We start from the raw sequence: 23,693 nt of genomic DNA, 5'->3' as shown, positions 1-23,693 counted from the left end.
TTTGAAAAGACAGGGAGAAAGAGAGAGGCAGAGAGAGATGCTGGGTATCTTTCTTAAATCTCTGCTGTTGTCCTTGCCACGGTCTTAACGTGGGACGTGAAGGCACTGAAAAATCCCATTTTCCCTGCGCGCACAGTGGTCTCCTCGCCTTCTCACCGGTTCTTGTCCTCCCTTTCGTCCTGTCCCTTCACCCTTTCCACTTCTCTTTCTTGCTCAATGGAGCTATTTAGTGTTGTACCCTCCTTGCCAGAGGCTGTTTCATCCCTGCTTGCTCAGTTCTTAAAACTGCTTTCTCTACCCACCTTCAGTCTTGGTTTTCCATCTGCGCTAGTCCTTTAGATTTCCCACCTTGAAAAAAGCAAAGGCAAAGGGAGCCAGCAACAACCTGATTTAGTTGTCGTCACTCCAGCCTTTTCTCTCATCTTTTGTCTCTTCTTCATTTCTCTTATTGTTATTACTGTTATTATTATTATAGCACTAGAAATAAGCTTCCTATTTAAATACTTCTGCTGATTTGCCATTCTGAATACCATTGGAGAAGCTGGGGGGAAGGGGAGGGGTATTCAGAGCGTTCTTTTGCTATTAATGCAGAATGAGACACATACAAGAAACAAATTTAGTCCATCTCAAAAGCAAAGGAGGGGCTTTTTATCAGAACCAAAGACAAATGATCAGATAGACTCATTTCAAGTGTCCCTCAATGCCTTAGCCATAAAAACATACAGAATATATTAAAGCATACAAAAATAACCTTAGGTATCATTAATGATCTTTCTCTGGTACACGTATGCAAGGCAGCTATGAACCAGGCGTGGGGCTGCATCTTCAGACTGGTACAGAGCATCGAGCTATTGCTGTGCAACATGGAGGAACAGATCACCCCCTCGGTCTAACCCCCTGCAGCACTCAGACAGCGTGGTAAAGGAGGGAATTTGCATCTTTAACACAGATTTTCTTTGTATTTTATATATTCAGGCCAGAAACAGAATGTGGTACATTAGCATTGATTCTGTGGTTTCATATCACTTTTTTTTTTTAAAGTAGTACAGAAAGGAAGGAAAAAGACAGAAAGGAAAATAAATCATCCCTTATATACATTCAAAGCATACACAGCAACAGTTCCTTCATCACTGGGTGCACTGTGAGTGTGTATTGATGTTAGCAGCAAGAGATTGCATATTAGAGGTCTGTAACACTGGTAGTGTTAACCATCCTCAGAAAAGGTAGTTCTTTTGCTTGCCTTTCACCCTGCCTCGTATGCTAGAAGACACTTAAATAAAAAGAAAATAATGTTAATTACCTAATTGTAAAAGGGAGATTAGTCTTATTAAGTGGAACGTTAAAAGGGGAATATTTAGAATATTTTTATTCCTTCAGTATTCCCCAAGCATCCCCTGAGCAGCAAACTGCCACAACTAACTCCCAAAGCATTTTTTTTTCTTCTTCCTTTTTTTTTTTTTCTTCTTTTTTTGAGCCATTTCATTAGCCAGAATAAGGCCATCAAAAGAGAGGGAATGACATATCTCTGGACAGTTGGTGAACGTGAAATTTGGAAGAAAGGGAAAATTTGTCCCTGCAGTTGCTGTAAATGCAGTACAAATATAATAACTCTCGTATGTACCAATGCAAGCAGCCTGGAGCAGGATGAATAACTGGCTTTGCAAAGGCTGGATTGAAATTAAATACTTGCTCCTTTATTTCTTTACAATCCATATATTTTTGATGTAAACTTTCAGACTAGATGTGGGCACCCTGTGGAGTACCTTCATGCCACGTAACAGCAGTGACAGCCCTCTCTCCAACAGTAGGTGTTCACAGGGTATCCAGATCTCCACATCTCCTCTGGAGGTAATTAGGAGGTTGTCTTTAGAAGATATTACCCTTAGAAAAGATTTCTGCATTAAGATTTTGAAATATATCATTTTCTGAAGTTTAATAAGTGCTGTGCTCTATATGGAGGATCCATCCATCATCCTGCTAAGGGTGGCGAGTCACTGGTGGTCATTACCTCTCTTCAGGAGAAATGGCAACAGGCAATACTGAAATCAGCTCTCACTTAGGAAATCACTGCACCTTTAAAGGAAAATGTTCTCTTCAGTTTACTTGAGCCGTCAATGCAAGATGCATGAAGCACAGAGGTGAATAAATTCCAAAGGCGGAATTGCTCATGTCTTTGCAAACGTAGCTTGAGGTTGCTAACACCAATAAACAGCAGGAATAATTCCAGAGGGGTGCAATCACTAGTGTGTTTAAAATACAACCCACAAATATGCTAAAAATACATAGAAATACAACCACGGGATGATCGTTTGTCAGTATCAGTCTTGCATCAGATTTACAGGGGCAAAACCATGACTGAACTAATACGTTTCCTTATAGCAACAGGGGGTGACTAATAAAGCTAATTCATCTATTTCTTTTTACCATACGCAGACAATAGTTTAACAATCTTGGTTGCTTTTGGAACCTTCCTCACAACTAGCTGTAACCAGTCCTTCTGGCTGCAGTGCTGCATGTTGATTTGAGGAACATATAACATAGCCCAAAGTTAGAGAGACAATTTTTCACAGTTAAATTCCCTATTGATTTGATTTCAGAGAAGGGTTTAATGGAGAAAATACAGGTAGTCTGGCCCTCAGTTAGCATGGTGTAAAGTATTCTCTCTTAAAATACCATCAGGCACCCAAAGAGACCAGGGGGTCCTTACCTACTCTCTGCCCTCCCTGCTGGGTTCATACATGGACTCTCAACCCCTCAGGTCACTTGGGAGTTTCAGGGTGGATCAGGCCCTTGTGAGTTTGAGGCATAGAAACAGAAACGTGCATTTGTTTAAAGAGAGAAAAGCCTAGTTTTAACAGTGCCAGCCTGTTTCAAAGCTCTGGGTGAGTTTTCAGTCACTTTAATGCAAAAGCACTTGCTTGTCATTACATTTCTTATGAAAAAAGTCCTCTCCCAATACCTACTCTCACTGCTTTCACAGATTACATTATAGTCTCACTAAATACAAATTTTGGTTAGGAGGCTATCATCATATTTAATATTAAACAGGTTGAGATGTACCAAATATAGAGGAAAATAAGTTCTGACTCCTTAAAAATAATATCAGTCAGAAAAAAAAAAGTAAAATTCACTCTTTCTGTTTAAAATTAATGGCTAAAACCTGCTGTGCAGGAAAAGAATTGGTTTATTCTGTGCTTTGTAAGTCTGCTGTAGCCTTTTAAGGGTAGGTGGCACTTTGATGCTATAAAATAGAAAAAGCCTGCATTAAACTAAAACATACGTTAGATTTCTGAATTTTTCCTCTATTGGTGGTAACCTAAGGAGAGAGGAATATGTACAGAGCATTGAAATGTTACCCAATCATTATCCGTAACATTTCAGTAGCATGTAACGCTGTATGAAGACAATTTCAAGATGCTCTGCCTGGTGTTATAAAACTACCTCATCTTCATTAGTATGAGAGGAGTTGTTGAAAAGATCATTCAGTGGGTTGTTCACATACTGGAATGAAAAATCCAAAATACAAGGAAAGGAAGCCTTTATTTAAGGGCAGTCAAATAGAACAGCTGTGTGATTCTACATTTTTAAATCACTGCTTATATCCATCAGTTCCATTTATCAGTCATTAGTAAGGAGGGTTCGTATACTTTCAGCCTCTGCAGAGATTTTAGCGGGTTTTTTTGTTAGTGAAGGCTGGTGGTGAAGGTGAGGGACACGAGACAGGCTTTGCTAGCAGTTTAGTACAGGACCCAGAAGTGTGCTCTAACAACTCTCTTACTCTGACAGTGTTACAGCCGAGGTTTTACTCCTGAAACACACACAGCTTTCACCACTGAGAACCGAATAGCTTTTGCTCTTCTCCATTCACCATGGCACCACAGTGCACAAAGCAAGGGTTTCTTTGCTTGTAGCTTATCTCAAAACAAGCCTAAAAGTGGGAAGCGCTAGTAAAAGCCCTTAAATTTAGATTTTTTTTCTTTTCTCTTTTTGGCTTTAAAGAAGATGATGACGGGCACTCTTTTGGCAGTGTATCAGTTGTTTGGGCTTTGTTGCTTGTTGTTTTTTTCTCTTTAGTGAGACTTTGCAGTATGGTCAGATCTGATACAAAAATACTTTCAGGGGTTACAATGCAGTGGTTTATGGATCTTACAGGAACTAACAAGTGAGCTGTACTTAAAAATCCTCAGAAATCCTGTCCCACAGTCAAAACTTTAGCCTTTCTGAGGTTCACTGGCTCCTTGTTGTACTGACATCCAGTTACAGGTAGCACATTAACAAAAATATAATTCCAGTGTCATGCTCCATAGCTTCAGTAACATGATGTAAGTGAATGTGTACTAATTACAGTGTGAAGCCATCTGGTTAATTTTAAGCTTGCAATTTTACGTGGCTTCTTTGCTCCTAGACTTTCATTTCAACACTCAGTATGAAGAGAAAAAGAGGTTAAACTGTTGCATTTTGTATACAGGGAACAATTCATGTAATGTACACCAGTCTGTAAAAACTGTAAATGCTATTTTTTTTATTTTAAACAGTTTTCTTAGTTTACAAAAGATCAATAATTGGTACCTTTTTACACTCTCAGATTCCTGAATATTGACAGATCTTCAAAGGGAGTATTAGCATATGAAATCTTAAGATTGACTGTCCTGAAGATTTCTTAAGACACGATAAAGCTAAAATATCAAGTCTCTTAGGCAGCCCCTCGTAACAATTTCGGCAGAGGAGCACGTCAGAAATCACCAGCAAAGCACAGCAACCCCCCCTGTGCCACTGTCTGCCTGCACGCTGTTATTTGGTTGCACACTGTTTAAATCCCCCAAGGAAAATCACACCTCGCATTCCCTCGCTGGCTGCTGGTGACAGGAACAAGATCCGTACTCATTAATGATCACCAGGGCTCCCTCAATGTGGTTGGGTTTGTAATCAACGTAATACTCCTGGGCTGACATGGCAGCCATTTGATGCATGGTCTGTTTTTGCTTCTGCTTTCTGCGCTGTGTTACAAAGCACTGTCTTAGTTGTCTTAAGCTGGCTGGAAAGCACTTCCAGGAGACGTACAACACTAAAACCACGATGAGGAAGGAAAAAATCAGTGCCATGGTCCCCGTCACCACCTTGTGAATCTGGACGGCGTTCTCCGAGTTCTCGCCGGGCATGGTCACGGTGATGGCGTATGTCGTTGGGTCCCCTTCGCTGTCCTGCACGTCGTACGTGGCGGTGGCAGAGCCGTAGCTGAACGGTTGGTCGCTGCTGTTCGTTACCGGGGAGAGGGTGTTAACACTCGTTGGGTCTGCCGCGTCTTCACACAAGTGAAAAGCGTACACCGCGTCCAAAACATCCTCGCCCTGTGCGTACTCGGGGGTGGCACAGAGCAGATTGCTGTCGTAGCGACCCTTGAAGTTGCTCAGCCAGGAGGCCAGGGCGCAAACGTTACGGCTGCAATCCCAGGCGTTTGCAGAAAGGCTGATGCTAGTGAGGGACTTCCAGGAGTCGAGGACTCGGGAGTCGATGTAGGTCAGCCGGTTGGAGTCCAGCTGCAGGGATTTGAGGTGAGGTACGCTTTCGAAAACGTGAGGTTCGATGTATTCGATTTCGTTGCCGGAGAGATCCATTTTTTCAAGTTGCCATATCCAGTCCAAAGTGTTTACTACGATGGTAACTTTATTCCTTCGCAAGCAGAGGGAGTGCAGGGAGATGAGCCTGGGAAAATGGGCTAAATTCACCTTCACCAAGTCATTGTGCTCGAGGTGCAGCTCAGTGAGTTTGAACAAGCCTGCAAAAGAGTTTCGAGCCAGGCTCTTTAACTGATTGTATCCTATGTCTAGAAACTTCAGGCTGCGACAGTCCTGAAAAATTCTCACTGGCACGAACTTGATGGCGTTCGACCGCATGTGCAAAGTTGTCAGTTTTCTCAGCCCGTGAAACAGGTCAGGCTCCAAAGACTGTAGGTTGTTGTATGATAAATCCACACTGCGCAAGTTTGGCATGGGTCGGAAAGTGGTGTTGGGCAGTTGGGTTATTTTGTTGGAACTCAGGGTGAGCTCTTTAACTCGCCGCAATTTTTGAAAGGCATTCCCCTCCACTGAGCAAATGTGATTGTGATCCAGATAGAGCCACGTGAGCTGCATTAACCCTGTGAACTGTCCATCATGCAGCTCTGAAAGGCTGTTGTACCGCAGAGACAAGCCCATCATGCCCGACAGGTTGCGAGGCATCTCTGTAAGATTCAGTGATTCACAGTACAAAAGCCTGCCCTCACACCGACATAGCTGTGGACACCCACTATTCACGGCTGGAAGCATTTTAGAAAAGATACCCAGCGTACACAATATCAACCCCGGGGGCTTCCTCAGCAGCCAGTTTAAACAGAGACCAATAAGAAGGAAATCCATTAGCAAGAATATTTCCAAATATGCTTGAGAATGTCCATTGAATCTTTTCAAATTCTACATCATATTTTATTTAAAGAAAAAAAAAAAAGGAAAAAAAAAACAAAAAACCAAAACAAAGCCAGAAAACCAAAGCAAAACAGCAAACGGAACAAACACAGAGGCAAATATTTCACTTTACAGCATGCAGGAGCTGTGCAGCATTAAAGTTCACAGACATTCAAAGGTAAAATGATAGTGATTTTGTTCATGTTAAATGCTGCAGCAAAGAAAAAAAAAATCTTTCTTCATGAAAGAATTTAATTAAAAAGTGTCTTACCCACCCTTTTCCAGAGAGTGACAACCTCCATTCAGTTGCTTCCTTTGTGTTTGGACTAATTATATGCAGAGCTAAAAAAGACCCCTCTGTGCTACAAATTCAGTCCCTTTCAATTTTGTGCAAGGCTGGCAAGCTCACAATGTCTCACTTCGCTTCTGCTCAAAGAGCGAAAGGCTTGTCCAGCTAGCTTTTTAGCTGACTCCTAGGACCTGCAAGTTTCAGAACTATGTACATGAGCTTGATCTTCTCCTTCTCCCTCTGTCCTTTGCAGTTAACACTGTGGCGTGAAAAAAACTCCAAACTCTTTACTAACGACTCCACAGGATTTGTCAATCTGTTTAATGTCCATCATTTGCAACGACCATTGACCGGCACAACCTTTACTCCATAGAGAGATTACCATTCATTCACTGACCGGCTAAGGGTAGCTTTATTTCCCATTCTTTGTTCGCTTTGCTTGTTAGGTGATGCTTAGAGCAGAGAGAGACAGCAAGAATCCCTTCCCTTCAGCTGAGCAGTATGTTGCTAGAGCATGCAGAGGCACCTAGTGTTCACTGAGTGTCGTAAGCTGCTCATGATTGTACGCCTGCACTGTGCATCTCAGACATGGGCAGATTGAAAAGGGGTGGGCATAAAACCAACATTTGAGCGAACCAGGAAAGTAATATATGCTCTTTGATGAAATGGAAAATACTTTAAGCCTATCTCGCCATTTCTCAAACAGGCACGCACACACAGCCGCACAAATCATCAACAGCGAGGCAGTGCTAAGTAGGAAGCTTGAGAATTAGGATCCTTTTTTTTTTTCCTTGCTTTTGTTTAAAGTCTGAATTTATAAGCTATTAGCCGGAAGAGGGAGATACTTGATTTCTTGGTTTGGGAAGGAATATGTAAACCAGTATCGTTGGATTGCTTTTTCTCTCTAATTCTGATGATGAGATTTGCCTTTTGGAGTCTTGGGGTGGGGGAGTTGGGGGGGGGGGGGGGGGCGGGAATGTGGTTTTATTCTGACATTGTCTAAATAGAGCATGATTTGAAATTCTGTGCATTCTTTCTCATAGAAATGCAGCCAGAGCTCTGCAAATAGGAATGTCTGGGTTCATATAAGCTTTAATTACATTTGGTGTTTTTCCATCCTGCATATTTTGTGTGTGTTCAGCACATGCCTTTCCTAAAGGCTTGGGTTTTTTTGTGTTTTTTTTTTGCACTGTACGCTACGGCACATACGACTGTAATTCTTGCAGCATAAAGATTAATGTGCTTTTGGAATAAGATCAACGTACAGGTTACTCTGACCGTGTCAGCAGCATGCAGAGAAGGGGTTTAAAACCCGATTAGTTAATAAGTTCTGCAGATTGTGCTGGGTTTTGTTCCATGTACCAAAAAAAATGCTTGCCTGATAATTTGCAGTCCTCATTATCTATGGGAACTGCACCGACAATGAGCTCTCTCTGTAATTTTTACTGACTGGAAAATACACGATACTTCTGTCAGGAAAACGCTGGCCATCTTTTCCTATTATGAAATAGAGTCTAAAGCCTGTGTGCTGGTGAATGCGATCAGAGCTGACAGCTCACGATTCTGCCTGAATTCTCTATGAAGAAGTTTCACACGGAAATACAAGTATTGCAGAAGATCGTGCTAATTTTAAACCAACATCGGTTGTGAAATGCTGGAGGCAGGGCACAACCGTTACATTTTCTTGCTTTTTCACAACCGTATTAATTTAAAAAAAAAAATAAATCTTCTTCTTGAAGTGTCTGCCGGAGAGCTGCGAAATCCTAGCGCTGCTGGTTGTGTCCGAGTGTGGCTGGCTGCTGCGTGTGTGCTGGTAGAGATCAAGGAATGCAGTAATTTGATGCAGTAGAAGTTGTTTTACAGAAGTCCTGGAAAACTTAAGCTCTCGTGCATAAAAATGCGTGAGGGAGAGTCATTACAAATGTATTTGCCAAAAAAAAGTCTTAAATAAATTACAAATATAAACCACTTTGTCTGTGGTTTCCGAACCTGGGAATGAATGTGGTTTTATGCTGCCAATTAAGTTTATTCACATTTTTCTTCTATTTGCAGCCTTTGCATTTCAGTGGTCTCAAAGCTAAAATGAGATGGTTTAATAATACATGAATCTCTTATATGTTTTAGCATTTGGGCAGGAAAGCTGAATGTGTTCCTCCTCTCCCAAGATCATGGTGTTTTATTCAAAGCAGGCTGTTTATGCAAGCGTCCACTGGTTGCAGTACACCTTAATTCTGTTTCTCAGTACACAAAAGCAGGAGGGAAAGCAATAGCAGAACCAGGAGAAAGGGCACTGAAGCAGGAAAACAGACTAAAAAAACTCCAAAACCTTGTCCAAGATTATATTCCGGATTACATTTCTGAATATTTTGATGCAATTTTAGCAGAAAGAAAAATTTCAAAAGGTGACTTGAACTTCACAGATGCTGAAAAAAAGGATCAAAGCGATAAGGTTGTATCCCTTAAAGGACAGCAACCCTGTAAGTCTTCGTGGGGTAGGTCTCGCTGCCCTCTGCCATGTACGATTTGGGGAAAGATCTCCAACACCAGCCCTAAATATTTCAACTATGTCTTCCAGGAAAGCTGACATTTTCTGCAAATCACTTGATGATAATGATCACTTAGTTATCATGTAAATGCTGTGTATAAAGAGAAGAATTCCTCTAGTAGAGCTGAAACACTTTGATACATCCCTGTAAAGAGCTGAACGCTTTTTTTCACTGCTGCTTCTTGCTATTACCTGGGATGCAGCCTGGATGCTAACAAATCTGCCTCTTCCCACACTGGCACCTAATCTATTATCATTTGGTTTCCAGAGGTAGAAATTAGAGCAGACAGTACCAAACCTATATAACATCAGCTGGAAGACTGACAACCAGAATTAGGAGCCCAGAATTAATGCCCCAAGCACACTATCTCACAGCTCTGCCAGAGGTTTATTGCATGAGAAACTCTGCTCTTATTTGTCCAAAATTTGTTTGTAAAAACAAATCCAGGTAGCCTTAAAATGAGAGACCTCTACATATGTTTGGGGCTGTGATGTTGAGGCGGAGTAGTGAGCACATTCAGGAATTGTGGCACGTGGATCAGAAAAGACAAACTTGGATGAATATACGTCTTAGATCTGAAATATCTTCCATAAATTTGGTTTATCTTCTGTATTTTTGAAATATACTTTTTTTTTTTTTTCAATAAAACTAAGAATCTGCTTTGAACGTGATTGTAATGCAAAGGGCCTAATTTCTACTGTCTCAGCTGTTATCACAGCCAAACTGTTAAGTTTACACATTTTCTGAAGTTTCAAAGCCTCGGGCAAATCTCTATAAATTAGCAGATTTAAATTAGCTTTATTAAATGTGCTATTATAAAACATTTTAAGAAACGCAAACTAAGTTTTTTCTGTGTTTAAGGGAGATTGACTAAATCAATGTAAAGTAGGTTACAGAATAACGACACGAGTAAAGTTTTAGGAAGTTTAGCTGGGGAGCTATTTCTTGGAGTCACGACAAGTGTAATTCACTGGCAACCCCCTGCAGTGATTGTCAAAACTGTTCGGGCAGAAAAAGGGAAACATTTTTCAAGGTATTTAGTCTACACATTTTTAATATTGTGTTCAGATTAATGTCACGTATCATTTAGCCAGCCTCAGAATCCTTTCATGCTCACTAATTCCTTGTATTGCATGGCATTACTGTTTGTGCCTAGATGTGTAACTGCCTGAGTTTGCAATCCAGGGGTTGGGACAGAGAGATTAAGATCAGAATCTGGCCACTAATGTCTAACTGTGCATCTACACGTGTTTTAATGGATTAACCAACCAAATACAAAAAGACAAAGCCGTATATTATATACTGAGTGTATTTCTTCCTTCTGGTATTTTCTGAGTGGTTTCTATCAGTATAATAAAAAGTGGGACTTTTAGTGGTGATTTTAATTTCCTTTCATGAATGGACGGAGTCAAACCTTGATCTTACAAGTTAGTCTTTAATTTCCAAGTGCACTGAACCGTGGCGTTTTGTATAAAGGAAACATTTAAAAACAGAAAAGGGAAGAAAAAGGCGTGACTTCAAGTAAAGCAAATTAAATCTGTTATTGCTCTAGTATTCATATCTCGGTCATCCCTGGCATTTGGCTGGCTGTCCCTTCTATATAGAATTCAGAGTTTCAGCTGATAAGAAGTCCATCACCTATGTAACACGTCTCTTTTAGTAAATACGAAAATGCACTATATTACCCAAGCTTTTGAGTAAAATGCTTCTGGCAATTCAAGATGTCAAAGTAATAATGATAACTACCATTAAATTATTGCAGTGCAAAGCAGACACATTGGATTTGTTACTACCTTTAAATAATAGATGTTCTTATGAAAATCATCTTATTGTTTTTGACAATGCGATAAACAGTTTTCTCTCCCTTTACAGTCACTCCATTCTCATCGTCAGCCGCAGTCACGTACAGCTCCATAAGGCCCTATGTGCAGAATTGTCAATGCAGCAGGGAAACGTCAATTTTTAGGAAAATATATCAGTGGGGAGATGAAGTGTCTCCTCCATTCATTACTGATAGACTACTTGAATAAGCTAAGGAGTTACTGACTCTCTTAAGCAGCTGTGAAATTGCCTATGGATTTCTGGATGGGCAGTCAAACTCTAGACAGTGTCATTGCTTGCGAATGTCCAGGTATAATGGAAGAATGAGAAGTAAAAACTATCCTTTTGTGATTCATCAGCACATTGCTGAAGATCATGTAGCGTCCTGGTTAAGCAAAGACTAGTGTGTTACAGTCAAGTTATTGGGTTGTTGGAACTCTTGGTTTACAGGGAAAGTGGAAATCTAAACCTTGGCTTTCAATGACCTCCTGCTACTTTATAGCTCTAAAAATGTCTTGGGAGGTCTTAGAGGAAACATGTGTCCAGTGCAGTGATTAGCAGTTGTAAAGGTTTTAGGTAGTCATATTTAATTGGAAATCAATTAGTTCCACCTTCAGAAATGCTAGGCTAGGCACTCCAGAAAGGTTTGTTTCAAGACCTTCCCAAGTACTTCTGGAGGTGTCAGCGAATCAAATGTAATTGATTTCCCATTAGGTTAAGAGCGAAGAGGGCCACAGCTTATCCATACACTTGAATACATCAGCTTTGCCCTCTTCTACTGTTGATAGTTCATCTGTAAGGATTATTCTTGAATAAACTATAATGCTAAGTGGTCTTTTATTTGTGTTTTTACTGGAAGGATTCTGTTCTTACAGGGATGTAGCTAACCCAAGATGGCTATTGATGCCATCGCATCTCGTGTTGGTTGGGTGGGTGGGTGATCTTGGTGCATTTGCTCAGATTCATCAGGCCTGTGAGAGGTTGGATGATGGTGGACTATGAATACACTACAACGCAACGGAATAGCAGGGTTGGTTAGGACTGTGAAAAATCTCATTCCTTTTACGTTGGGATAGCCTTCTTGATGCAAAACAGTTCACCCTTTTTATCAGCGACATAACTTTAGTGGCAGTAAACACTTTTCAGACTTTCACGGTGCAGAAAGTAGAATTGAGAGGAATTTATGAAATCAATTATTAAAAGCTAGGATGAACAAGTTAAAAGCTGTTCCTGGCAGCCTCCTGGAAAGTCTTTTTACAAATGGATGAACTGCTCTTGGAAAATTTTCCCAGAGCAGAAAATCTGTTCTTCTCAGTATTAGACAATCAGTTGTTCTTAATCCGTTTCTTTTGCTTCTTTCCAAATGTATTTTAAATCACAATCGGAAAAGATAACAAACCTTATGCCGGCCTTTGTAGATACATCATTGCAAGAAATACAGGTTGATGGTAAAGTCGGTGCTAAACTAGGATTTTGAAATTGGATAAAGACTTACTGAATCCTCTTCTATAACAGAGGGTACCATTGGAATTGACTCCAAAGGGAGTTTTACAGGGAAACTTTCCTTTTGGATAATGTTACCTGGAAATAATATAATTGAAAATGTTCTTAGACCTGGTTCCTGGATTTACGGAAGACCTGAACAATATGAGCTAGATTATGTAGCCAAGGACATAAATGTTGGACCGCAGCAGGGTGCCTATAGCAAACAGGCAATTGGAGCTTTGGCAGACTGTATTACTCTCAGTTATGTGTGCTTCTTGGTATATTTTGGCAGACGGAGAAGTCGGGATTTTTATGTTTCCATCCTTCTGCTCTGATGATATCCGTAATCTGAAGGGAAAACGCAGGATAAAATTTGTTGAAAACCTAGTTGTTTGTGTACTGCATCTTATGGGAGATTAGAGGGAATCTGAATCATTAGCTCATACACAGAAGTAATAATGCAGAAACCAGGTTGAAGAATCACATTTCAGATAGAAGTCATTGTGATTTTGGCAAACTTAAGGAAGACGGTTTGTTGACTACCTGAAATATTTATGGCTTCATTACGTATTATATGCAACTGATGTAATGTCTAAGAGCAATAATCACGGGTCAGGAGTCTCAAAAGGACATATTTAAAGGCATAACAAAAGATAGTCATGCCTTCTAAAAAAGGCAATAACCTGACCTTTCTTCTTTCAAGCAGCTTAAAAACTCTGAGCCAACACTGCACAGTTTCATGTGATGGGGCTGGGTTGTCTATAGTTTATGCGTAATCTTAGAAACCCAGCTTTGCTCAACAGTTTATTTAGTTTTGTGAGATCCAATGGAAGTGTTTGAAATGTGCCTTCCTGACTCTTGTTTGGTTTGATTTCAAAGTATTTATGTGTCTGAGCTAAAGAATGTTGATGTCTTATAAAGGAAGAAGCGTACAATGTAATCAAGACACTGTGTTGCTCCTTTACTCTCAATAAATTTGTAGAAAGATATAGTCAACTCTAATAACATATTTAAAGATCCTGAATTTACCTGCAAAGCTATAGGAAGCATATGCAAACCACATTCTCAACATACATACAATACTATGATTTTAAATTACCCTCACATTATACATGTTTTTAAAGGTATAACAGCAGATTTGGGGGGCAAATAGTAACAAAGCTGTAGGGTTTTCTTCAGGTATGCTTCAGGATCACATTTCCCCTCCCACTGCTGTAATTTAGAATCTTTAATATTCATGTAAAATGAAAAGCTTATTGTTTCTTAAGACTCAATTTATATTTTAAATGAGTGGAGAGATGCGTAATCAACTCGAAAAGACAGGAAAAGATCAGCCTGTTTTTCAAGCTACAGGACATTTTACTGTGTGTTTTGAATTCTAGAGACCATTTTTAAAGAACACTTGGCTTACTTCTGCTCTTTTTTTGTAGTGCAAATTAATTATAATTTGACAAGAGAGTGCTTGATTTTCTTCTTCAGATTTGGTGTAGAGCCAAGCTTTATTAGTTAGAGCCTCTAAATCAAAATCAAAGGTCAGTATCTGTGAAATGCCTGTGGCTCAAGATATATTGTGGTTCTTTCCCCATTATTCAGAGATTTTTGTCTATGAAAAGGTGTTTATGTATTTAAGTGGATGCTGTATATTGCATGCATGGCTCTGGAAAATTAACCATTTTTCCTTATTACATCGGTAATGTTCCTAACAGCAATCCTAAAGAAGTGGGAAATCATTGGTGTGAAGCTCCTGAACTGTGCACCTCTTTGGCATGGTCTATAAATGCTGGCTGAGGCTTCACGTCCCACGGCACGTTGTACCCAGTGATTCCCCTTCTCCCCCCAGCCCTGTGGGTGATGGGCAGAGGAGTTGCCCCCAGATCCCCCCCAGCATCATCCTCCAGCCCCGAATCTGTGCTGACATCACCATGTATGTTGCTCGACAGGGGCCCATCTGGGGAATCGGCAGGTCGGGGACAAAAGGTGATTAAGCAAGGTATGACAGTGATTGCCAAATATGCCAACAGAGGCCAGAACGGGAATGGGAATGGCTAACGGGCATCACTTCTGTACTTAAAAAGATGGAACTAGTCGTGTCTGAGCAGAGAGGCATTAAAGATACCTAGCTTAAAAAAAAGTTAATCCAGGAAGCAGTACTACGTGTCCTCATCCTCCCTTTGCTTCTTTAATTATAACTATTTTTCTTGTTCTATGCTCTTGTTTTTCCTAGTCTAGGGTTATTTTTTCTGTTTCCAGCTCTTAATTTCAGGGATTGTCTCTTCCTATGTCCCTGCATAATGCCCAGCATGGACTATCTTTTGCTATGTCCTAATGAATATGATACTAATCAACACAGCTTGGGTGTTCGAGGCAATAATTATTGGAAAAGAATTAGTGAATGACAGTGCTCCCAGGTACGTATTCTATACAACGGAGTTTTGGTCATGTTGTCTTTCTGCAGCCCATTTTGCTAGCTGAGCTTGGACCATGCGCTGACACTAGGTCAGCAGAAGTCACTTCTAGCTGTTTTCATGGCCATGAGGGCCATGCAGGCAACGAGGGTTAGGAGACATTGAAAATGTAGAGGGAAGAAGCTCCCCTAGTGCCAGAGGGATGAAATTGGGAGGTATTTGCTTCTTTACCTTCTGCCCAAAGATGATAATCCTGACAGCAGTTATAAAAGCATTTACTGGAAAAAAAAAAAACAAACAACAAAAAAACAAACAAAACCAAGCAACTCCAAAAAAAACAAAAAACCCAAAAACCCCAAAAATCTTTGATACATGCTGCTTTTTCTTGGTCCTCAGACTGCCGGGCCGTGGAGCCTGTCGGATGCATCTGCAGCACTGCAAAGTAATGCTGACCTTGGGATACTTCCCTGAAACACATTCAGCTCTGAGTCTTTTGAGATGTGTTCTCTGACATTCTGGATTTGCTGGCACCGTTGTATCCATTAAATACTGATTAGATTTAAGAAATCCAAGAGACCAAATAATGCTATCATCTGTTCCCTACTTATCTTAATAATATTGCCAGTAATATTCCAATATATCACTTCTAGGATATTCTATACCTAACCTGATGCATGAAAAATAGGACCAGTATGCTTTTTTGTTTCAGAGGCAGAACAAACCCGGTTTATTTATTGATTGGATTTTGCTATATTGCCTAGAGATGAGGGTAAAAAGTGAATTAGCTACTTTCAAGGACTGTTAGAGAAATACATCATTTTTCATAATGTTTGATGAATTGCTTACAGTACTTGTTTAACTTAAAACTGCAATTAAAGATTGCCCTCTAGTCAAAAGAAAAATGTGACAAAAATGTGACTGGAAACTGGGCAGAAAATTTTCTAAAGCCCTTTGGGATTAATTCCAGTAATTATTCAATCTGACATTTTCCAGAGAAATAACCCTTTATGGATGAGCTCCATTAGTCATAATAACATAGTTCACGTGTCAGATACTTCTGTCCAGTCACTTCATACTCTACATTTAGTAAGAGACTAATAAACATCTTCACTAAATATGAGAAAATATTAAACTGCTTGCAGAAAATCCCAGTGCATGTGTATAGTTTTTAACTAGGTTATGGTCTTGTGAGGTGCGACATGCTGTGCTCGTGTCTACACATACACTGAATTTCCAGGCTGTAGCTGTCCTCAACAGCGTGTCTCCTGCTAATTTTGTGTCATTTAATTCACAGCACTTTAAGAACATTCTTGCTTTTTTTCCCCCCTGAACTGCCCCGGAGAGGTCTGGTTTGGCTGTCTGTCCAGTTGTAAGCACGGGTTTTATTAATTTGCTTGTGTAAATAATTGGTCTTTTGCAAGACCTGTATGTAGGAAGTAAAAATTCTACCTTAGATCCCCTACAAACATGAGTGAATACTTTTTCTCTTTCATATGAACTTATTACAGATAATTAGAACTGCACAGCAAATATTGTCTTTGATGAAAAGCAACTCTTAAGATTTTTGTTACGCTTGTCAGTTTTTTCAACTGAAGATATTCCATAATATTATATTTTGTTAAAAGGTGGTGGTTTAAAAATGCAGCAGGAATTAGATGCTCATATTTGAAGAATTTACCACTCTCTCCTTTTCAGATTCTGACATTGTTTTGTGCTTTTGAAGCCGGAAAGTGGAATTATCTGGGTCCTGATGAGAAGTGATAAATATAATCCTTTGCTAAATGTGGATAAAAGGTGTAGGGAAATCAGATTGTTTTAACACAGCCTCCTCATGCATCTTCCGACTTCTCAAAAGCTGAGAGGGGAGAATTCCTTGTCTTTGGAGATTTACTTTACTTTTTTTTTTTTTTTTTTTATTTTTTGAGTTATGGAGCAATGTTCGATGTACCCAGAGTGTTACTGTGACAAATGCTTTCAGTTCAGGGTTTTTGCATGTCAGTTGTCATTCTTTGCACACTCCAGTAGATGGCAACTCCAGTCTTCGTGACATTTAATCTCCATTCAAACTAGAAATCTTTTCTGTGCCCACCCCCCCACATCTCATCTATATAAATGGCTAAGACTTTCACAGAAACGTGATTCAATTTTACTTTTATTGAAATCCCCACATAGTATCCGATTTGAACTCAAACGGTACCAAAAAGAAAAAACAAAGAGGTCCGTAAGCACCAATCCTCCCGGATCATAAAGCACACGCTAATTCCTGCATAGCTTTTAAAAATATTTTAGGAGTTTTCATAAAAAGGATTAGTACCCCAAACTTCTTTTTTATGTGAAAGGAATGGATGGGTTGGCTGCAAACACAGCATACTGGCTTTAAGTTTGATGGTTTGATTGTAAAGCGTAGAGTCCGTACCTCCCCCGTGTTAATGTTGAAGAATTTACTTTTGCTAAGCACAGTAAATACTCGATCACACTTTTTAAAAAGTTGCACATGATATTTCTTTGGGAATTTGATAATGATGTACCTGGATGCGGCTTGTCTCGGATCAGGGCAAGGGTAGGAGGGGGGTTTACTGCGTTGTGTAGACATGAGGATACTCTCCGATTCCCCCTCTTGCTCGAAGCGCTGCTATATTCAGCCTATCGTCTTTGTGCTTTTATTCCATCCCATCAATTGTATTACCAAAGCATCAACGCAGAGGAGCCTATTCCTGGTTTTCCTCCGCTGACTTTCACAACGTAAATACTTGTCTGTAGAATTTGGAGACACAAAACAAAGCACCTCTCTGTGAATGAATGCCAGACATCAACAACAGGCACAAAAGATTGTGATTGCTCTGCCTGGGATGGAGACTAATGATCATAACAGTCACACAAAGGATCCTTTCTCTATCTCTCTGTATCAAGAATGTAGTTTAATTTTCAGATTATTTCCACTGTGTCTAGCAAGGTTTTATTTACTGGTCGACAGTTAAAAGGGGGCAGAGTGAGGGAGAGGGGTTTTTAAAAATTTTTTTAAATGTTTTTTTTAAATAAGTCCAGATCTAACTTCAGAAGCATACATGCAGCTTATCAGGTTTTGTTGTTGTTTCCCTGCTTCATCCATAGAGAGTTTTCTGTAATTGCATAAGAAACTTTCAAACTGCCACAGTCTGTAGCACATCAGCGATGCTGCTGGATACAAGGTCTTATGGTCACAGTCAAAAACAAACGGTTATTGTTTGAAATAAACTGCAAAAACATCTAAAGCCGAGCAATGTTTAAGGCCAGATTTAGATGTTCACACTTCTATTGGTTTAGTAAAAACCTTGGTTTTCAACCCAGACTTGATTAGTCTGTGGACATTTTTACTTCACAGAAACAGTATTAAAATAAATTATGCTCATATAGGACAAGCAGAATATTGGTCCATTTAAGCCTGAATGATTTTTATGTAACAAATTAGTGAGCAAGGTAATAAAATCTCTTTTGGATGCTTGTTTCATCTCTGGAAAGAATCCCAAGAACCTCAGAAAACTGACTTTCGGGTTATATACAGGTCCTGGGTCTATTGCAGCTAAGTGGCTTGTTTCTCATTATCGCATTTAGTGCTACAGAAACTACTCCACCAGAGTCTTTATTAAAACTTGCTTAAGGCTAGCATTTTCCCTTGGGTCAATAATGACTTTAGAGGAATGGATGTAGAAGCTAGATTTGTTCTAGCTACTGGAATGAATTATGGCTCGTTGGGGCCCCCAGGCTAGTATTTCAAATTCGCCACCAGGCACTTCATCAAAAATTCTACTCCAGTATTGAAAAGACCTTGTGCCCCGATTAGTAAATGCAGAGCATCCATTTGAAGAGCTTCCCCCACACCCAAACTGCACAACTATATATTTTTCTCCGCTAAGAATCCATTGAATTGCCACACACATCAGTGAAGAATGCAGTTTAGAAATGTATCCTGAAGGTCTCATGCATCGGGAAGATAGTTGCCAGTTATTTCTGATTAAAATATGGAGCAAAACCAAAGCATCGAGCTGGCTTCTGTGCGGCTCCTGCTGGTAAAAGCCATTAAAACGCAACAGCTTGTTTTCCTGGTGTAAGCACCGTATTTATGAGAGGGGTGGCATGCAAATACCATTTCCTTCTGCAAGTCCTTGCTCATAAGTAATTCAGAAGCATTGCTTCTCCTGTGACTGTATCATAGAATCATAGAAACATAGAGAATCATACAATGGTTTGGGTTGGGAGGGACCTTTAGAGCCCACCCAGCCCAACCCCCTGCCGTGAGCAGGGACACCTTCAACCAGACCAGGTCGCTCAGAGCCCCGTCCAGCCTGGCCTTGGGTGTTCCCAGGGATGGGGCATCGACCGCCTCTCGGGGCAACCTGGGCCAGGGTTTCACCACCCTCATCATAAAACAGTTCTTCCTTAAAGTTCCTATCCTACTCATATGAACAAGTATTTCTGAAACGTGGTTTCCTCAGTAAGTAAAAACAACTGGGTTTTTTTTCCAGTTTGCAAAATCTGCTCATGTTGATAGTAAGATAAAGTATTGACTTAGGAAATACTTTGGATTTATGATCCCTAAAACAAATTGCTAGCTTTCCCTTTACTGGTCTGGTTTTTAAAATGATCACGTGACGTTTACAAAATATGGCGGTGTAGTGGCGCTGGTCTTTTTCGGTGTTTTTACAGACTGAAGTATCTGTTGAAATGCAGAGGTGTTTGGTATTAAAAAGAGATTGGTAATGGATAACAGGCAGCCAGGTGTTAGGCTTCGCTTCGTGCTTGTCCAGCGCGTAACTTGGGTAGCTCACAAGCACATTCACATTCTCATCTTGTTTTTTTCTTGCTGACTGGATTTTCCCCGAGTGCTGTCCATGTTCAGAGATTTCAAATGCAACATTACCTAAGAGGTACCGTTAAAATCCGAGTCAAACGGTGAATGTTATGATGGATATTCCACTTTAACTGCCATGCCTGTAGCCCAATATTAAATATAAATATTCATTTCTATATATACAGTGACATTTTCCCTATAACCATTTCCATGGTTTATTTCTAGACTAACAACTGCAGGAATTGAAAAAAATTCTTCTCCTTTTGCTATATACCATACACCACACTCCTTACTTTTCATTCCGAAGTAGATTATCCAGCTGTTTCACTACAAAACAGAGTAGACCAGTTTAGCAACTACATCAGAGTGTAAAATATATATTTACTTTCTTGCAATATGTTTATTCTGTGTTGAAATTTTAGATAATACCATTTTAGACAACATCACGGCAATTGAATAAATTCTGTGTATAGGTACGTTTTTCTTGACAGTTTGTAAGGCTGAAAGAACATTTAACATAGTAGGAAGAAAAAAACATCTTCATATGAAATTTGCAATCCAGTCAGCTTGATCAAAATATCAAGAAATAGAAAAAAAAAATTATAGATGCAGAATATATAGAATCACAGAATTGTAGAATCATTTATGTTGGAAAAGACTTTAAAATCATTGAGTCCAACCGTGCACCTAACAGTGCCGAGTCCACCACTAAACCGTGTCCCTGTGATCCATTTCTCTTACGTTGCATTTAATCCCTCGGGAAAAAATGCAGAGTTTTGGTCCAGATAAGAGACATCAGCTTTTGCATGGATTTTCTCCATTTCATTCTGGCTTTAAACACTAGTGGTCCAATACAATAGTGGCGCTTATTTTAGGTGCTTATTTTATTTTTACCTTAATTTTTTAAATTTTTTTTTTTACTTTAAATCTAAAATGAATTAGACACCAGTGTTGTTTTTTTAGACTGTGGAGAACAGACAGAATTTAAGAACGCATGTGCTGATCTTCCAAACGTTCTCTGGAGCTGAAATGGAGTCTCACCAAAACCATGGGATGAGGGTGTCTGCAGTACCCTTGAACCTTTGAGTCTCAGCCCCGACAACAGAGCCCTCTCGCTAATCACATTAGTGATTCCTTCTGTTGGTCATGGCTGGGCAAGTCATTGTGACATAAACCTTCTTAGTTCATGGAAGTGTAATGGATTTAAGAAACCACCTAGTCCATCTTTTTGCTCTAAGGCAACGTTAGTTTTGTCATTCTTGGCACAGCGGCTCCTCCTATAAACTCCAGAACTGAAGGTTTCTCAGGTAAATCTATTCCAGTGCCTCACTTCTCAAATTCTGAGAGTTTAACAAGCCCAGTGCGTCCAAGCTTTTACTGTTGGTGGAATTGTTTGCTCATCTTTGGTAACTGCTTTTCATCCCTTTTGGATCCATTCTAAATGGTCCACACTTTCTTGATACACGGTGTCGAAAACATCCCATGTTGTTCGAGCTGTGACCTTGCTAGTTCGGAGAACAGTGTCTCCCTGGCTCAGCTGGGTTCTTCTGCCTGCGAACAGTGCTTGCCTTATCCACAGCTGGGTGACACCGATGACTCCTCTTCGGTCTGTGATTCACAAAAGCCCCTGGAACCCTTTCTGCAGATTTTCTACATAGCTACGGCTCGTTCTGTGTTTTATAGCTGGTTATTCCTGACTGAGTGAACATCTTGCACACGACCCTGTTGGATAGCATCTCTCTCTTTTTTCTTTTCTTTTGAGGACAAAAGTGCAATTTGTCAAAATCATTCTGAATTCTTATTCTGCCCTCCAGAGTACGTTCAGTGCTTCTCAGCTTGGTGTCACCTCCAAATTTAATAAGCGTATTCCGTGTTCTACCACCTAGGTCATTAATGACAATATGAAACATTGATGGACCCAGAAAAGACCTTTCTGTGTCATTTCTAAGTGAGTCAAAGAATTGCTTTTAGGTAGCAAACTCATTATGTGGCGTGGATAATTATATTATATTAATGAAACTGTGTAACATAAGGAACTATCCACATCTAACAGTGATGATGGAAGAAGAACTCTCCTACACCAAGATTTCTTTTTCTCTCAGTTTTTGCCTGAGCTGAAGTGATCTGACTTTGTTTCATTACCATCTAAGGCTCACAGGCAGGGCACAGGAAGAACAAACTAGATTTTCTCCTTCTCTCTCCAGGGCTGAGCTGGGCATTTACAGTCCTGGAACGTAATGAGAAAGACAGACAGTTTAGGTAACATCCATAAGCAATGTAAGACATGCTTCATTCCTCTGCCTGCCCAGAAAGTCTGTAGAGTACGAATAAACTGGGTAATATAAATAAGAGAACCTGCAAGGACTTACAAAAAAAAAGGCATTTTCTTCCTCCTTGCTCTGGTCAGATGGATGCTTCCACAGCTGCAGCCCCCATCTTCGCCATTTCAGTTGTGTAACGGCCGTTCCCACAGAGCTCCGTGATGCTAAGCGTTCACTTAACTGCACAAATCGCTTTGTGCTGAATTATGTATTTTCTTAACTTTTATTTTAATATGAAATAGAGTCTAAAAAATATTTTCAATGTTCTACTATGGAAATAGGTACTCTGCTAGTTGTAAAGTTTCTGTGAGAAGACATACTACATTCATATATCCTGTCTCTATGAGCTCGACATAACATTTGAATTACTGATTACCTGCATTATGTGTAAAGAGTCATGGAGGTGGACAGCTTAGCCCCTGAGGACTCCCAAAAGCATTAACTCTTTCAGCGAACTCCTGGAATATATTATATCCATTAAGTTGAATGCGTGATTGCCTGCCTTAAGCTGCAACACCTCAATGTCATCCCAGTTAGTCAGTGAGCACCATAGATGCAGAATATTTTTGGCTAGGAGACTCTTTTACAGCTTTGGTTTGCTGAGTTGAAATAAAGCTTCCAATATTTTTTCAGTAGTATTATTGTGCTGGGAATACACTGAAAGAGTTTTGCTTTAGTTTGTTGGGATGGTTATTTACAAGCCCACACACGCAATAAACGACAAGCTGATATTTTTTGTTATCTAAATATCATTTCCATGAAACTTTGGCTCATGTGGAATAATCTATTATATTATTATTTCAATTTATGTGACACCTGTCCAATACTCTAGACACATCTAGCTATCTAAAGTACTTCTGTAGCTTCCAGTACAATAGTATTTTTGCACTTCCAGTATTCTCCTGTATGTCGTTTATCTTCAAAATACCTGCGTGAAATATTCCTGCTTAGAAATAGATAGAGAAGGTAGACAGAGACTAAACTAACATGACAAACGCCACACAGGAATCCTGTGCTGAAGCATTTGTGCCTCAGAAGTCATATACCGTCACCGCGGGCATCCAACCCTTTTCTTCTGCAGCTTGTCGCATAAAACGTGTTGTTCTCAGCTCATCCCCACATAGCGATTTGGTTTTCGTGCCTACGAGGTGGTAGTAACTTAATGAGGCACATAAAGAAAAAAGAGCAGCTTTGTCTAGACCTGGTTTATTCTTTTGTATTTCTCATTCTTTTGTTTTTATCTCACGTTTTGTTTTGTTGTAGCCGGCCTCTCAGAAGAGGTTGACTGTCACGTACAGGCTATTTCGCTGACTGTCCCAACACGCAGGAGCTCACGTGCCCCGTCTCATCACCCTCAGTAGACCAGATTAGTCATGCTGGCTTCTAGGCATACTTTTACACCACGGGGTCTGCAAAGGGCTGGCAGCAGGTGGACTCAGAGCTATTCTGCTCAATCCTTTTGACATCGGAGGCTTAAAGTCTCTACAGGAGTATTTTGCTGAATCATGTTATGATTTTTAAATACTCTGTATAGTACAAAATTTCTCCTAGTGCAGCT

General features: G+C 40.0%; 2 protein-coding genes across 3 annotated transcripts in view; one reads left to right on the top strand and one right to left on the bottom strand.

Annotated features, from left to right (window-relative positions):
* The window catches only part of CTNNA2 (catenin alpha 2), a 530,531-nt gene that overhangs the window by 358,826 nt on the left and 148,012 nt on the right, over positions 1 to 23,693 (top strand). The gene's annotated exons all lie outside the window — the stretch shown is intronic.
* Positions 699 to 7,332, bottom strand: LRRTM1 (leucine rich repeat transmembrane neuronal 1). Its single transcript, XM_075092183.1, has one exon. The coding sequence runs from the start codon at positions 6,393 to 6,395 to the stop codon at positions 4,830 to 4,832; it is 1,566 nt and encodes a 521-aa protein (XP_074948284.1). The 5' UTR covers positions 6,396 to 7,332; the 3' UTR covers positions 699 to 4,829.

Source organism: Phalacrocorax aristotelis, chromosome 4 (genome assembly GCF_949628215.1).
Source record: "Phalacrocorax aristotelis chromosome 4, bGulAri2.1, whole genome shotgun sequence".
NCBI classification, from domain to species: domain Eukaryota; kingdom Metazoa; phylum Chordata; class Aves; order Suliformes; family Phalacrocoracidae; genus Phalacrocorax; species Phalacrocorax aristotelis.
The sequence above is the reverse complement of the archived record's forward strand: the minus strand, read 5'-3'. Positions and strand labels throughout refer to the sequence as shown.